At 42.0% G+C, this 18321-nt stretch overlaps 1 protein-coding gene across 4 annotated transcripts in view; it reads right to left on the bottom strand.

Moving 5' to 3' along the window:
- Positions 1 to 18321, bottom strand: part of unc5a (unc-5 netrin receptor A) — a 171900-nt gene that overhangs the window by 35645 nt on the left and 117934 nt on the right. For 2 of the 4 annotated variants that reach the window (XM_008419931.2, XM_008419932.2), the window contains exons 6-7: positions 11143 to 11310; positions 3498 to 3662 (exon numbers count right to left, since the gene is read on the bottom strand). In XM_008419931.2, the coding sequence (XP_008418153.1) occupies positions 3498 to 3662; positions 11143 to 11310 (333 nt within the window). The remainder of the gene's footprint in view (positions 1 to 3497; positions 3663 to 11142; positions 11311 to 18321) is intronic. The other 2 variants (XM_008419933.2, XM_008419934.2) reach the window with 1 other exon arrangement.

Raw genomic sequence — 18321 nt, 5'->3', positions numbered from 1 at the left:
CAGATGGAATAATGCTCCCGGCTCTCATCCGGGTTCCTACTCAGTTTGAAAGGACATAATTACAGAAGTTTAATGTGAAACTTGCAAAAAACAGAAAACAATGGATGGATGGATGGATGGATGAGTGGATGGATGGATTGATGGATGAGTGGATGGATGGATGGATGAGTGGATGGATGGATTGATGGATGAGTGGATGGATGGATGGATGAGTGGATGGATGGATGGATGCATGAATGGATGAGTGGATGGTAGATGGATGGATGGATGAGTGAATGAATTAATAGATGAACAAATGAGTGAATGGATGGATGGATGGATGAATGAATGAATGAATGAATGAGTGAATGAATGATAATACCTCAACTACGTCCCTCTATTTTCTTTTTTTGATATTTTCTGAACCTTGAAAACTCTTGAATTCCAAACTTTCCCAGACTGCACAGGAAACCTGTCTCTACCTGCTCCTTTCTCTCAGCTGCATTGATAAATAAGAGCTTTAGAGCCTCCTGTGCTTCCTCCCCAGGGCATTTATCAGGAGACGAGCGAATATATTTCATCCCATGGCCAATCCTAGTCGCTCGCCTGAAGATGAATTACCCCCGACTTCTTAAGGTCAGGGAAATATGGCTACTAAAACTCTCAAAGTGAACGTGACCATTACTATCTCCACAATACAGTCGTCCCATCCCTCAGCGGGGTCCTGGTGAAATATAGTCCAAAATAAATGCTCAGCTATTTTTCACACAGCACCGTGACCCTGCTCTGGCAAACAAACTCATAAAGAAAAAAAATGGCAGCCAGTTTGCCGCCAAATTAGCCTCAAATCCAAAAGCAAGCTAAAGAGAAACTAATACCTTCCACCATTTGTTGTGACACACCGGAATTGGACGCTGCTCAAAATCAAGTCCATTATCCTTATCACACATGTTAGGTTAAATAATTGTTGTATTTTGTTCTAATTTCCTGAGTCAGGAAAGAAGGGAACCATTGTTTTTCCTCTCTACCCTTTGCGTGCCCTCCAACACCTGTCTGCCATTTAGGCTGTGGCTCCACGCCAGCACATTCACCGTTTCCATGCGCTGGTTTTGCATAAGCTACATCTTGGGCTTGACTTGTTTTCTTTATGAAAACGATCCTGCATGGCTCATATCTGTTTGTTTTCCAGCTGTAACTCGAATCCAGGGCCGAGGGTTAGTTTTCATGCGCGTTGCCCAAACCAATATCCTCTTCTAAAGTGTCATTTTTAACATGACAAAGGAGATCAGAACCTCAGACAGAGGAGAGCTTTTGTTACACTGTGACGCTGATTTACTTGCTATTCTGAATCTACATCGGAAGAGAAAGGCTGCCTTTTGTTTCAGGGGCAAGTTCTCCATCATTACTAATAGCCTGGAGATACGGTTGAAGTTGGCAAGTTGCTGACGAGCCAAAACCATCTCGCCTCTGCGCTTATTTTAATACTTCACACAGCAATTGTCTATGGATTCGCATCTGCTAGGAACAGATTGGGATGGGGGCATTCTTCAGAGGCCGGCGCTCTGCTCCACGCTGTCAGGATAAATACTCCGCGACTCCGTGTGCGACTGTGAGAGAAAGACGGGAACAATGACGGGCATCTTTGTGTATATTTCCTGCCTCTCTGAGGAGGAGCTGCTGACCTTTGATGATTGGCCGACTGAGCTGCCTGGGATCACTGCACCCTGCCAAACTCGCCCGTTGCTCGACAAAAGCAAGCACATGCCCGCAGCGCGCTATACATAATGCAGCGCCTCGCATACTGTAGATCTCAGCAGATATCCTCCTTCAGTCCATCTGATCATATCAATCAGTGCCCGATACCAGATTTCAGTTTATTAATTCATCGGCTCATGTCAGATGAATCCCCATTAAAGACTCGTGGTGTTTACCGTGAGGATCAGCCAAAGAGCACACTATTTATAGCCGCTTCTATTCGAGACGCCGCCCTCATTGTCTCCGGACGGAAGGCAACAATATGTTTCAGTCTTTGATATCTGTAGGGAATGATGGAGCTCTCTCTTCATGTCCATCTGGTCAGAGCTGGACCCCGTGGAGCCCCTTTCTAGGCGACTGCTGACTCTGGCCCTTTGCACTCTCCGGTTTTTAATCCTGACAGAATAAACGCGCCTTCTTATAATTCGCAGGGGATGTAAAATGAATACATAAAAGTTAAGTCGTGCTGGCTTTTGAGTTAGCTGAGTCCAACATGGAAGCTTTCTCACCCCGAGAAGTGTCCTGCCAAACTGGTACGAGCCAGCCATGTGCGTTTTCACAACCCATTTGGCTCGTGGTCATTTATCTGGCAGGTTGTGTTTTAATCAGTGGAGAGATGCTTCAATTCTCACCTCTATTAATAGGTCAGGGAGCAACAGAGAGCTGATCCTCGAGGTAATACAGTGCATTATGCTAGCAGCAAGTGTCACTCCAGTGTTAATTAGAAATGATCACCTGAAAAGGTCACCCAGGTGGGGATGAGCTAACGGTGGGCCACAGATGAACCTTATGTGTGAAAATGTACCTCAAGGGAAAAGCAGCTTTTCCTTCCTGACGCCTGAGTGAGATGAACTCGTCATTTATCGCTTGACGCCAGTGTCAAAAGAAGGGGTTAAATGTTTAATTTACGTAGTGAAAGGAGTAGGGTTACTCCTTGTTCTACAGTAGAAAAGCTTCATAAATAAGGACAAATGTTTTCTTATTCTTCATCTTAGCCTCCTTCAGGGTTGCTAGCTGCACATTTTCATGTCTAAATTCCAAACTTTTCGTGCAAAAGAAAGCCCACTTTGGGCAATTTTCACATACAGATACAAAAGTTCACTGTGAATATATCATGCATTTATAGAGATCAGGTCATTAATATAGCAAAAGCACCAGGCGGAAAACGAAAGCAAGGCAGGAAAGAAGAGAGAAAATAAAAACAAAAGAAGGAAAAAGAAACAATTTTAAGGATAGGAAGGAAGGAAAAGATGAAAGAAAGGAAGGAAGGAAAGAGGGAAAGAAAGAAGGAAGAAAAGAACAAAGGAAGGGATGAAAGGAGGAAAGAGGGAAGGATGACAGGAAGGGAAATAATTAAGAACAAGGAAGATGAAGACAGGGCAAGTAAGGAATGAAAAGCAGAAAGGAAGGATAAAAACTAAGAAGGAAGAAAGAAAAAAGAAGAAAATGAACAATCAAGGATATTAAGATAAGCGGATTGGGATTAACATGAAAACACAAACATTTTTCCAAACTTTCCCAGGATCACTCCTTATCGGAGCTGCCGGATGAACCACCTGTTCTGTATAAACCATTGACTCTTGCTAACTTTAGTTATAAAATTCAATTATTCTTGAACTTATTTTAAAATCCATACTAGCTCCTGAGATCACTTGATCCTGTTGCCAATGGTTACGAATAAATCTCAGACGTCATGTCTTGTACTGTTGCAGCAGAGTCGAACGCCGATAGTTTTGCAGTGTGTGGGTGGTTTCTGCACTCACTCTGTGGGCACTGCTCGTTGGTACAGTTCATAGACTGGAGGTCAAGCCCCTGGCAGTCCTTGCCCCCGGTGCCGGGCGAGGGTTGGGAGCACTCCCTGCTCCTCCACATCGAACAATCTGCCCCGCAAGCCGACCACTTGCTCCACTCGCTCCAGCCTCCGTCCACTACGAGAACACACACATAAAAACACGGCTGAGGATAAACATGCACACATGGCAACAAAAAGTCCCAGTTTATACCTGCACTCCAGTTTATGGGGAATAAAATGATTGACTGGAAAGCAAAGTGACAGAATTTGAACTCACAGTAAAGTTTATTTACAATGCGGCGGCGGATTCGTGTAATTTGAGAACACATAGATCAGAATGCTCCGTTCGAGTCGTGTGCAAAACCACTCGTGCAACCCCAGCATTGATATTTTACAGTCATGCAAATACGCTTGTGCATACTTTTCAAATCCACCAGAGGCGCAGGGGAAACCACTGCATGTAAAAACTGCGGAGGAGAGCCATGTTGTTTCTATTCTCCGGTCTTTGTTTATTTTTAACATGTAAAGCAGATGCAGCAGATAAACCCGGGTGGTGTGAATGTGCTGTGACCTGGTCGGCAAACCAGATATGCAGAGAGAAAAAAACAACAACAACTGCTTAGCAAACATAAATAGATATGCACACATACGGTGTTTTGCAAAAGTATTCCGGCCCCATAACTTTTCACCATTTTGTCAGATTACAACATATTACATTGTTTAAAAGCAAAAAGGAAAAAAGACACATCTGGACCAAAAAGTTCAATCTTGCTCTCATCTGACAGGAGCGCCATTCCCCCTCATGCTAAACTAAACCTTTTAGAGCTTTTTTTTTTTTTTAAATGCAATTCTTCCGTAAAAATAATCTGGATTATTTAATCTCCTTTAGAGATGCCATGAGCTTCTCCGTTTTAATGAAGAGCAATGATTTGGTAGGACTGCAGTTGTGTCATACTCTCTTTGGTTGACTTATGAATGCAATCATTTGCACTGAATGTGATTAGGGGTATCAGACTAAAACAGGGCTTACAATTGCATTTCGCACTTCTATCATTTTCCCTTCAATTAAACAATTATGCACTACTTTGTGTTGGTCTATCACACTGAAATTCGATTAAATATGAGAAACAGTGGTTTTAACGTGACGAATGCTTCTGCAAGGCACTACAGCCTTAATCCAAGTTTCTTTAGTAAAGGAACATTTGTGGAAGAAACAAACCTGCTTTGGCTTGATTACTTAGTCAAACAAGACGTTACTGTAGCAACTGTGATGCCGCCTGCAGCGCAACTGGATGCAAAACACAATACAGGTGGTGTTATTATGAGTTGAGGAGAGAGTACATTACAGCTGCAGGCCAGTCACAACTTCAAACAGCCCATCATCAGCACAAGCAAAATGAGACAAATGAAAATGGGCCGGTAATAGTTGTGTGCACGGCCGACTGTAAGAAATATCAGCCGGCCTTTTCTTCTCACAGAGAAGGAGGCCATTTCACAAAGGAGGGGGTAATTTGGCATTGTGGCCAGTGGAGGTGGTGGCTGAGAGTGATATTGAGAGTGACACAGCGCTGGGCCAGGAGAAGGTTACCGTTCGGCTAATGGGAAAAAGAGCAGTAATGAGCTCTCATGGGGGGGAAAAAACACCTCTGTCTCGCTCTCTTTCCCAAACGCAAGGGTGAAGGGGACCCGATGACGTTCTCCTGCACACACACATGCGCACGCACGCACGCACGCACGCACGCACGCACGCACGCACGCACACAAAGTTGAAGCACACCTCTGGTGACCCCACCCCCGGCTGACCAGAGGCTTGGAGAACCCTCATGTTCATTAATCTTGGCAGTAAAGAGAACAAGGGGAACGATTCCCAGAAAGCCGATCATTCCCCTGGCAGTTCAAGAGTCTTTGGTTGATCAAACATAAGTGAGATGCCAAAATTTTTCAAATTTGTGTAAATCTTAATTTGGAAAACCAGGTGAAAAGCAAATTAGGCTTAGTTTGTAAGTAAAAATAGAGAATGAAAATATGATATACTTACGTATGTATGTGGGGTTTTTTTCTAATGGCTACAAGAAAAACTTTAGCACTACCCTGCTTGCTTTATGTGTGTGGCGGGATGCTGACACAGCCTGGATTCTTTTTTGCAGTCAGATCAATTTGGCAGCAAGAGCAGAACCAATCAGATAATTGTCCTTGTTTGGCATTGAGTGGACCCATCCGTGGGCCAGTGGGCTCATTGTCCAGGCTGGGAATGAAAATGATTGAATAGCAAATTACATCCTAATGAATATATTATGTTGCCCCTCAGTTTATCCACATGGCTGTGAAATAAAGAGATGAGATCAACATCTGCCCTGATGAGATGATGGAATTCTTCTTCTCCCTTCTCCAACACAAAGCAAAACTAATGACCATGCAAATGACATTTTCAAACAAGGAGAGCGATGTGGACGTAAAAAGTGATGCTAGGCGATGCAGGACATGAGACGAGCACCAGCCACCCAAACCTGACGAGAGTCAAATGTAAAGACAAGGGATTGCTGGATGAGCCTCGACTCTGAATGCGTGCCACGCGACTGAGCACGAAAGCAAGCAGCGTACGGAAAGCATAAAGCGACAGTAAAGACCCAGCAATTACAGATATGAGAAAACCAACTAACAGATCTTTTCTTTTTAATTTGTCAAGCTACATGAGAAAACTAATCCAAAGCCACGGTTTTCCAATTTAAATCCCCAGAAGGAGATTGTTACTTCCACAGCAAAAGGCACCTTAGCTGATTTTCAATCTCGCAGCGCCGCGGGTTTCAGGTCAGGCGGGTCTCTGAGGAGGTACAGTAATACAATAACCCAGTGGCACCTCCTCCCTTCACCCCCCCCCACCATTTGGACATGTTGCCAAGTGTAGAAGCAAAAAAGAATCCGACCATTCTCCACAGGTCAGTGGGAGGGCCTGGTTGAGACTCCGCTGTTCAAAATGACAATGGCTGCTGACGGACGCAACTCGAGATCGCTGAACGCCTATGGTTTCTGTGTCCTTGAAGGAAACACGGGGAGGTGGACAAGTACCACTGAGACCAGCAGGTTATCCCTCCGCTCCCACTGTCCTGTCAGCGCACAAGTGTGCACACGTCCCGCCGCTGATCCTAGGCATCAAAAGGCCGAGTGAAAAAAAAGGAATAAAGGCTTTTTTACTTCTGAAATAAAAACCGATCTGATGGTTAATAGCAACATAATGTTAATGTGCAATCCCGACTACTTTAATATTATTTCTTTGCTGATCAAAAACACAAAAAGCTGAGCTCACTCTTTTGTGTCGCTTGAAGCAGAGATTTGAACCAAAGTGAGACAGGGTGAGATATGAAGGAGGGTGGGCTCAAAACGAAAGGCACCAAATGATTAAAAATGATGCAAGTCTGTCACCAGATGGCCACCGTCTTTTTGCATCAAATTAATGTGTTCGGCTGCCACATTTGTTACCCACCACCTTCATTTATTCTATGGATAAAACGTGCAATCTGCAGAACAATCTAGGATGATTTTTTACAAACGCGCGAGGACGCACTTCCAAAAGTACAATTAGACTTTCGCCTGCGGTGCAGAAACAAGACATATGGGGACATGTGCAGGACTCGTGCTCGTGCACAGACGCAGACACGAGGGCGGGCGTGCGCGAGCACACCAGCTCCGAGTCTATTTATTTTCCATCTTGCTGGAATTCTCCAGACTCCGCTGGCAAGCCAGAGGGATCGTTACCATTTTGAAATAATTCACTCAAGTTAGAAACCTCTTCAGGTTGTTTGGTGTTTGCTCTCATCTCAGGTGGCGGCTCAGTTCATCGTGCTGCCTTCCAAAAACTGGTGACTAACTGTTAGCTATTGGCTACGGGGATGTGAGTCTTTATTGGAAATGTTGGCATGATCTGACATTTTGCCACTACTGTTGGCTCTGACCGCAAGTCGGTGCAGGGGCACAGTCAATAAGAGGCTGAGGGATGGACTGCTGTATTATGTGGGATATTTCAGTGGGATATGCTGGGATGGAGACAAGAGAAGAGAAAAAAAAAAGGTGGMGAGGGAAGAGGGGAGGGGGCACAAATGAGACGAGCTCTGGCATGGTTTGGCTACTCGCTGTCTCAAGTGTTGATCTGCTCTGCTCTCAGCCTCAGGCTTTAGCCTCAGCCTCCTCCACAGCTCCCTGCGTCTCTCCCAGCAAGGAGCCCATCTGATCCGCCACGCAGGCCTCCGCCAACTCTCATTAAACACTTTGGAGACTCAGACAAAAATACAGATGAGCCTCCATGGCTTCGCACGTTTCCAATGAGAGGTGGGAGCTCGCATTTAGACACAAGAGTCATCGCGAACAGACGTGTGGAGAGTTTTGTTATTGATGGTGCCAGGCTGTGGAAGATGATCCATAATGTATGGGTGTAAAAATATGCCTGAGCGGCTGACCTGCTCAGAAGAAACCACGATACTTTCAAAAGGAGCACATCAACCAGAGGTACACATGAAGACTTGGCTGAACAATAGGATTGTTTCTTTCTTTATTGTTTATTTGCATAGGGACAAGAGTTAAGTAAAAACACAAACAGAACACCGTAAACATTTATAGCCTCAGCTAATTTGTCCCCACATGGGTTTTTAACGACGTAAAAGAATTTAAAAGAATGGCTACAGTGAAACTGGGACGGCCAGGGCGACAAAAAGAAAAGACAAGAAATATGTAGCACAAGCTACTAAAATAAAACCAAACTACCGTAAAGTGTATTGCAAAAGTTTTTATATATTTATTATATTTTGTTGCATTACAGCTGAACATCCTAATGTATTTTATTGCTTTTTGTGGGAAACCAACACAAAGTAGCACAAAATTATGAAGAGATCAGAAAAGGAAACATAGTTTCCAAATGTGTTCATGAATATAAATCAAATATATTTCTTTTAAATATAAAAAACGTGCTCCATAATTTATGCCTAGTCAACACATAGATGCAATCGCAGCAGCCCAGGACCCAATATTCTTTTCAAAACACATTAAGTTTATGAAAAGACGGTGTAAGGTGCAAGAATATGCTGTGATTTAAGCCTTCCCATTGTAGCTCTCTGAGTGCAGAGGGTCACTATCCCACTGGGAAGTGAACGTCTGGCGCAGTCTCAAATCTTTTGCAGCCTCGTACAAGAATTCACTAATAAGGTGACATCTGAAGTCAGTTGTTTACAATGGACTTTGAATACAAATGCGCACTGGAAAAAGAAGAACATTATTCTCCCTAGCCTTCACAAACATGCCCTACTTTGTGCAAGTTCATCACAGAAAATCCCAGCTTAATACACTATGGTTTGTGGTTGCAGTGAGAGAGAATACGTGAAGAAGCGCGAGGGGTGTGAACACTTTTGCGTGAAGCTGAGCACACCACAGAGCTAATAATCAACCTCAAATTCCAAGTTTAGATAATTGATGAGGGCTTGAAACCAGACCAGCTTTAAATCATGTAATTTTTAACAACACAACTCAAAAACAAAGCAGCTGAGGAGGAAACCCCCACCCCCCCACCTCCTCTCAAGGCTGGCATAAAAAAATAAAGAGCACTACTTCTGAATCCAAATGTCAGCAGCGTCTGAATAAATAACACGATGTCTATCTGCGGCGTTACAGCTCTCAGTGCGATCTGCTCTTCTCAAGTCTCTTTCAGAGATGGACTTAAATCACTATCTAGACCTGTGAAGGCTATACGTGCGGCGATAATTGAAGTTGTTCTGCAGTAAGTGGCGATGCTCTCTCTCTCTCTCTCTCTCTCTCTCTCTCTCTCTCTCTCTCTCTCTCTCTTTCTCTCTCTCTCTCACACACACCGCAAGAAGGCTGGATGGCTGCTTCTTGCTGAGTGCGACTCTTGCATATGCGAGTGTCTGGTCATGCGTTCAAGCTCATGATTCATCCGTTTGTAAATCATTTGGCTGATGAAACAAAAAGGGGTTTAATGTGGGAGATCTGATTCTGTTAATGCCTCTGCTTACACGAAGGCTTTCGGCGCTCCTTGGGAAACGGCAGCCCAGCGTCCACAGCCGCTGGTGCTGCCGACTGTGGCCAGCTGCAGACAGCTGGGCCTGTCAGTGCCACTGATGCCACCGGCTCAGACGAATAAATGTGAGAATCGCAGCCAGAGACTGCGCTCTGTTGCCAAACACCGGGACTGACAGGTGTAAGTGGGGTCATGTTGCCCTAGCATCTCTCATCAACAGGGGGGGGGGRAAWKWMYTYYTTWWYYYCCMAAARKYYYYKKWAAAAMSKWWTTKRMSGRMMMMAWKSMRKTTTTTTYTTTTTCTTTTTTTTGCCATAGCTCCGTTTTGGTGGGAATTACACTCTTTCTCCTTGAGGAGCAGSGGAAAGATGAAGGAGGAAGCGGTTTGGTCTAACAATAGCAGCTTGGACTGACATTAATCTCTTTAAGCTCATGGAGGTCAGTAGCCTGCTTTGCTGTGGAGGAATGTCAAGCATCCCTGGGCACCGCTCTAATTCTAATTCCATTACTAGTTTCTCCGGCTCTAATAATTCAGACTCTGTTCACATCCTGGCGCTGCGTCGTGCATTTGTGTTTCCTCTGTCTCCCTCCTCCCGCTGTATTCCAGGGGGCCATGTTACTTACACTCATCCTTGACATGTAGTGATGTCTTTACATGGGAGATGTGTAACAGAACGCCTTGATCGCTGAGGAAGATAGCCTCAGTTTTAGGCAGCAAGACGAAGCTCGTCCCCCCTTTTCTCTCCCCCCCCTTTGTCAAAGGTGTCGTATTTCCTTCTCTGATATTTACAGACCGTGGGAGATTTCTCCTGCGGTCAGCGTGGCCCCAGCTCCCTGTCAGAGCCAAACACCCGGCTCCATTCCCTGCCAGCRTCTCTCTCTCTCTCTCTCTCCTTTTCTTTCCGACATTATATCTGATTCCATCTGTTTCTATCCCTGCTTCCACCTTCCTCCTTCATTTTCCTGTCCAGGTCTCTCCCCTGTCAGGGGTTTCTAATGCGAACCAGCAAATGAGGCAGCTTGACTTCCATCTCAGGCTCCCAGAGATCAATAAGTGTTGCTCACTATCAGCCACGACGCTCTCTGCCTCTCAGATGCTCTCACAGGGGAGACAGAGCCAGCAAATGAAATTCCCCTTAACTTCTCTCACATAAACATGGCACGCATGCTCCCATAATTCAGATTTTTTTTCTTTTTTTTTTTTTTACCACACATTTTAAGCAGCAGCTTTAACAGGAAACAACAACAATTGCTCTGGTGAGTGCGACACAAAGCCAAGGCTGTGTCTATGTGTATGGGGTGGGAGCTGAAATAAAAATTAAGCCTATTCACAGCGCAGCTGATGATGCAAACAACATGTGATAGTATTAAATCCTTTGCAGGATTGCTGTGCAAGCGCTCTAATTGCAGAAGGCAACAAAAGCTTGGCATCTAAAAAATAAAATAAAATAAAAATGCTACTTGGAGTTGGAGGAAAGGGCAGGGAAAAGGATGAATTGATGACTTCTAGATGCATAAAAACAAAAAAAGAAAATGCAAATAAAGGAAGCCACAAGAAGCCAATGCGACAGGACAAACTGGGCTGCCTGGGAGTTACCTGGACAGGTGGCCACGCAGGCACTTTTCTGGACGTTCTGCCCCTCACAGGATGTGCCTCCGTTCAGTGGCGTGGGATTGGTGCAGCTCCGGCTCCTCTTCTGCCAGCCACGCCCGCACACAGCGCTGCAGGACGACCAGGTGGTCCATGTGGACCAGCCACCGTTGACTGTCAGACCGGTGCCGAGAAGAGGAGGAGGAGGAAGGTGGGGGGATGTTGGGGAGGGGGGCGGGGGAGCAGTCAGGAAGAGGGGAAGGTTGAATGGAAGGAGGGAGGAAGGGATGGATGGATGAAGGAACAGAGCAGCCAGGTTTACCCGACATGCAGAAATAAAAAGAGGTGTGCTACATTTGAAAAATCGTGACTGCCTGTACACTGCTGGGCTCCACACAGAAAGGTGAACACATGGAGGAGCAGGAGCAGAGTTGGCTGCTTCCTGCATGTGTGCTGGAATTACAGCCAGACACAGTGAAAACAAAATGACTCAACAGGAAGCGGAGTATAACCAAGCAACTTGCCAGACCAGACTAACACAGTTGCTGCAGCTGGGTGATGTTAAAACTAATATTATATTTGACCGTTGTCATAAAGTCATCATTTCTATGGTTTTTCTATTTGGAAGACCAAACGATTAGTGAAATATCACTTTAAATTACAGTGTCCCTCAAAAACTTTTAATGTTTTTTTCTTTTTCCACATTTAGTTATGTCACATCCACAAACTTCAATGACTGGGATTTTATGTTAAACAAACAAAGAAAGGAGCTCCCAACTCTAAGATGAAAACAATTAAGTTTATATATATGTATATATATATTTATTTATTTTTTCCAATACAAATAATTAATAAACTTAGAGCACACCAAATTATACTTTGGTGRCTTTCATTCATATGACTTGTATCACAAGTTGTTGTAAATCATTTAAAATTGTTCATCAACAAGCATTAAACGTGTTAGATAATAAATCTAATGATAAAGATGATCTCACATTCTCCAAAAACATAATCTAAGTTAGAATAACACGATTCCGTCTTGGTTTATAAAATATTTCATGGCTCTGCTCCACCTACATTACAACAACAGATGGAAATTAGCCATTTGGCTATAATCACCTGTACTTAATGTTTATTCATATGTATTGTATTATTATTTTTTAAATACACTAGAAACTAAATTAAACTAAATGAGGAACAAATGATACAACTTAAAGTCTGGAAAGTGTGTCATGTACATGTATTTATTAACTCTGAGTAGCATTTCATTGTCTAGTGAAGAAATTCATCCCTACATCATGAAGCTGCCACCACCAAGAGCCACAGTGGGGACGGTCGATGCTTCAGGCTTTTCTGTCACACATAACAACTATGTAGGCCAAAACGTTACATTTTTGCCTCTTTTGCCCAAAGTGCCTTGTATCACATGTGGCTTGCGGCTYGAAGCAGACGGAAAAAAAAAGAAAAAAAAGTGGCATCTCTTTTAAAACAGTTTTRCAATAAACTTGTATAGATGAGTCCCTCAATGATCTCCCTCTGGTCATTCATAAATTATGAATCAAACTTATTGCAGAACTTAAAGAGACATGGAGTTGAGTTTCTCAGGGTCAATATAAAGTGTTGAGCACAAAATGAGTGTCAGAAAGTGTTACCAACATTAAATACATTTGCGGCATGTTACAGCTTTTGGGTTTTATCTACGAGCGCAACAGAAACCAGCTTTTATGAAACTGTACCAAATTAAGATCCAGTGATCTGTTATTGTTTTTTGTGAAAGTCAGCTCAACTTGTTCAACATGCATTTATTGGCCATGCAAGTCAAATACACACAGTGGTAGTCTCTGTGTTTTGCCTTAATTCTCCCAGCCAGCTGGCCGTCCAGATTGCCTGTAATTGCTGTATCACCCAGTCGAGCAGCACCGTCGTTTTACCCCTTCACAAGTCAGCTGATACCAGGTTCTGACTCCTTTTCTTGACAAGTCAGCGACGCCCCCTGTTACTTGGTCTTTTCACAAGATAAACAGAGCGAAAAAAAACATCTTAATTAAGTGCTTCGTGAAAGGTGAAATACACCTTCGATTTATCTCTCTCAACAATCTTTTTCTGTCCACGCTTTGTAAAACAAAGATGTTTGCCACACATGACTAATAGTTGTCATTTTGACAGAGTCTCCTGCCTCAGTTGTGGATGTCAGCAGCTCCTCCAGAGTCACTATGGGCTTCTGCGCCCTCTGTTTACTATTTAGGTCATTACTAAAGGCAATTAGTTGCACTTGATTTCGCTTAGGGGTATCAGTTTAAACGAGGCAAAAGCCATGTTCAGACTATGAGGATTTTTATTCTACCTCACAAATCATGCACTTCTTTGTGTTGATGTATTACATAAAAGCCCAGTGAAATATGTAAAGATATGTGGTTGTACTATAATGTCTAAGGGGCATGAATACTTTTTTTTTGCCAGATACTTTAAACCACCCTTCACACACCGATTTGACGACATTATTCAAACAAAGCCTAGAGTTCAGGCATTTCATGAACTTTAAACAGCAAATTCCTATTACTACAGCTATTTGCTGAACCATTGCTCCTGTTCTAAACTTTAAGTGTCAATTATCATGTAACTGATACTGTTGAAGCGCCTCTCAATCATGGCAGGTGATTACATCAAATCATGCAGCTTCTTTCCCAGCATCTACCGTGTTTCCTCCAGCCTATGAGCTACACAGATTCCTGATTTATTGACCTGAGCGGCACTGTCATTGCCTCTCTGTACATACTCCCTTCGTAATTTCCCCTTAACTCTCTGCGCTTGTCGGGGCTGAATCATTTCCTTGCCCTCTCTATGCAATTGATTGCTCGCCACAGCGAGGTAAATTGCCAGGCAACTCGGCCTCTGATTACCTCTTAGCACCGAGTGCAGTCACACACCAGCCGGGTCTTGTTAAAATGCATCTCTGGCCCCCCTGTTGAGCCGCCTTGGAAAAGTAGAAGTTATTATCAGTTGCTACCGCTAGGTAGATTAACTAAAATGGTAGACAGAGATGCTGCACGATAAACGGTTTGCTGCAAGGTAAAGATACAGGAACATCAGAACCAAGTCTGCAGATAGAGGAACAATTTCCTCTGTTCTGATTTATCCTCAGCTAATATGACTCATTTTATCAAGTGCATATTGAGATGAGAGGGATGTTGCACAAATGGCCTCCTGCATCAGTCTTTCATAATTTATTGGACCAATGAATGAAAGGGACTGCTTGAGCCCACTATAGAGGCGAACAATAGGAGCGTGAATGCTCTTACCTCCACAGTAAATTAAGCTCTATATTCCCTTTAACAACAACCTAATCAATTATAATCAACACCAGTCATAATTGCGCTTTTTGTAACGTTTTAATGCCTGTGGCTCGATGGAGCATATGATAATGTGTGGTTTGACCACCTGCTCTAAATTAACATGTTTCTTCGGAAACCATTCAGAGTGAAAATGATTTCCTCACTTTAACTGATGTTCAAAACTACTATTTCAACATTTCTTACCAACTTTAGAGTTTGCAGAGTTTTTACAAGGTAAAAGATGGAAACCTTGAAAAAGTTCCTCTCAATGACATTTTACCTGATAGGTACTGAAATAACTATTACTTAATAATTTTTCCAAAAATGTTGCGACTTGGAAATAATGTGAGATGAGTGTTAGACTTTAATGCCTCCAACAAGATGAAAAGGACTCAACCTGGACACAATATACGGAATGAAATGATCATAACACAATCAATGTTTACAACACAAGAGTTGCAAAGGACTGCTTTGATGCAATATTAGGTTGGGTATTGCGTTTCACGTGGTGTTGAGTCGCACTGTGATTGCCAATTATTTATCTCGTCAAGTAGCAGGTCTCTAACTGATGCACATCATATATATGTAAAGATATAGGAGGACAAATTAAGAAAAACATATTTAAAATAGTTACAAATGTCAGATAACATTGTTCTATCTGCTGCTTTTCTTAAGATAGTTTATATATAACTAAATGAAGCGTTTTAGAGATTAGAAAAGTACTTTACTAAATGTTTTAATTTATCTACCAAGGCTTCATCTAGCAAAATATCTTCACTCTTTAAACATCATCCCACCCTAAATCTGCTGAGATTTCACTGAGCTTTAGCAGACTGAAAAGAAAAAGGACCAACGTCCAACGTTAATCTGAGACCTGTGCAATTTAATCTGCTCTTTAAATGAATAGGTTTGATCTTAATCTTTTGTAATAAACATATTTTTTCCCCCTGTTTCTTGTAATAGTCTCATTATAAATAGTTTGAGTGGGAGCAGGACAAAATCAAACCCTTTGATTTTTCTGAGCAAAAGTGGAAAATAATTACATAATAAAAGCATGTTCATGCAGAAAAAAGTGTGTAAATGGGAAACAAATATCCAGATATTKTTTATGGAATGCCTGTAGTGCAGCATGTATTGCTGTATTTCACAGCAGAAATGCATCCCTTTGTTGAACTGGTGTGTACATACTTGCCCCCGGCAGCACACATATGTGTGAACTATAAAAACACAGCTCACCTCAAATTGCTGTCACCTGTTTTYGTGTTGGCATTTTTGCTTCAAAGACACACACACACGCATACACGCACAATCTTTCACACCCTGTCTGCAGAATGTGGACTTTTCACTTAAAATCTGCCAAAGTAACACCTTCACTAAGGTGCGGATGTGTTTATTTGTCCTTTAGAAATGCGATTCCTGAGAATTAATCGGTAAAATAGTGTTTTATGCCACACCTGGTGTGTCTTAAAATTCTCTGAACATCTGCTCACACAAACTTTTTTAAAACTTTCTTCTTTTAATGCAGTTTCTGGATTTCTACTGCAATTTGAATTAACAATCCACATTTAAAATGTGTCTATTTGCATCTGGAGAAGCTATAATGAATACGTCTTTAAAAAAATCTTAACAACAGTTGCAGAAAATAAAGAATATAAATTGTCCCTCTTCTATTYTTTTGTTCCTACTTAATAGGATTTTTACTAGATAAGAAAGTTAAGCAAATTTGACCTCAGTTGTGCAAATGAGACCCCATATTATCCTTATTTGACAAAAAATAAAAACAAAATGTAAAAACTGTAAAAGTGAATCTACCAGGTAGGGTTTCTGACAATTAGATTAAAAAAAATTGTAAGTCTAACCTGTTTGAAAAAGTGTCCAGGAAAATGTATTTTCTTCCTAAAGTGCATGGTTGCTGTGTGTCTTAGATTTCAAAGTTTGCATCTGAATGACAAGAGTGTGAGCCAAAATTATCGATCTGTGATCATGAAATAAAAAAAAGCACCATGTTTCGCTTAAACAAAATACACTGAATAAACACCCATACATCAGACCAACTGCTGAGCATAGTGRTGGAGGAGTTATGATTTGGGATTGTTTTGCAGCCACAAGATGTAAGCACATTGGGTTCATTAAATCAACCAAAATTATCTCTGTATTTCAAAGTTTCCTAGAGTGAAAATTATGCTAAAAGTTTGCTGGAGTGAAAGTTGAGGCCAAATGTGCTGAAGCAGATGAAGGTTTTCAAGAAAATGTTTGAAAAAGAAACAAATTGAGGAGTTGCCACGGCTACAGTGAAAATCTAAACTTCGGCTAAATTAAAGTATTTTAGTCGAAGCAACATTGTAGAGACTAAGAACATTTTTCTCCAGAGCACTGAGAAATCAAGTAATCAAGTCATACAGAAGAAAACAAAAAACACTGCTTCAAGATTTTGTAGTTGAGGTTTGTGTTTTTCATAAATTTGTAGTGTGTCTTTGACATTTGGGGATATATCTAAATAATCTTAAACCCTAAACTAGAAGGAAAGTATGCTTTCTTTTATATTTTTTGGGTTATCAGTTTTTAACTAAAATTCAGCATTTTCTAACTTTACTGCAACCCCAGGCTGTACTGTTTAGGAAGCTGCAACAGGAACAACCTATGACTAAGGCATTGTTTCTAAATATTCATTTTTCTCTCATAAAGTGGTTTTGTGAGAAATCCCCAAGTGACTTTAGTGTCCCATTTGTATCCAGCAGAGAATAAAGACGGTCTGTAATGTATGGATGCTTCCATTGTGTGCTAGACTTGGAACCATCTGCGATAACAAATATGGGGGTTCTCTGCATTTTAATAAAGGTCACTTGGCTTATCAGGCCTAGTCATTATTTACAGTTTGCTGTTAATTCAATTTCTTTTCTCTTACTGGATTCACAACAAAGAGGGAGGAAGATGGCAGCCATGGCATCCAACATTGCCAGCTTTTATAAGAATGACTGCCAGACGCATTTAAGTTGGTGTAATTAACGTCCAGCTATACTAGCAAAATTTACTGCTTGGTGAGAAATGTGGAGCTGACGGTGCAAGCTGCCACCATATGTCACTCATTTGTAATGCTCTGCTTTGTAGTTATCACAGCACAAAATATGGACACAGTGCCTCGCAAAAAAATATTTGTACTCCTTGAACTTTGCCTCAGTTTGTCACGCTACAACCAGAAACATTAATGGGTTTAATAAATGGCACATATTTCAAATGTCATGTGTGTGCTCTGCATTTGTATTCACGCCCCCTATTCTCTGATTCTGCTCAATAAAATCCCATATATTTTGTCTTCAGATGATTTCTAATTAGTAAATAGTCTCTACCTGTGTGTGATTTGACTTCATTATAAATGCAGCTGTTCAGGCCTCAGGGGCTTGTTAGGGAACCAAAAGCATCAAAAGACCAATAAACACAGCAAACTGATGTTGAAAGTCGCTGACATTTTAACCAGTGTTAGGTTAATAAAGCAATAACGAATGCTTAAACACCAGACTAAACTGACGGGCCGAAGCGATGAGAGCGTTAATGAGTATAAGTCCATGGTAACTCTGTAGAATACGCAGGGATTGAGCGATCAAGTTGGAGACAATGTCCAGAAATGTTAGAGCGTCTGGCACCGAGATTCACTCTCCAGCAGGACAACGACCCAAAACATACAACTGGAGTTACATTTAAATTTAAGAATGCTCATGTGCTAGAATGACCTAGTCAAAGTCCAGACTTAAACCCAGTTGAGAATCTACAGAGAGACTCAAAAAACGATGTTCAAAGATGCTGTTTAACTGAGCTTCAATTAATTTGCAAAGCAGATTTGAAAGAAAAAAAAACC

Source organism: Poecilia reticulata, linkage group LG10 (genome assembly GCF_000633615.1).
Source record: "Poecilia reticulata strain Guanapo linkage group LG10, Guppy_female_1.0+MT, whole genome shotgun sequence".
In the NCBI taxonomy this organism is placed as follows: domain Eukaryota; kingdom Metazoa; phylum Chordata; class Actinopteri; order Cyprinodontiformes; family Poeciliidae; genus Poecilia; species Poecilia reticulata.
This window is presented reverse-complemented; position numbering and strand designations above follow the sequence as displayed.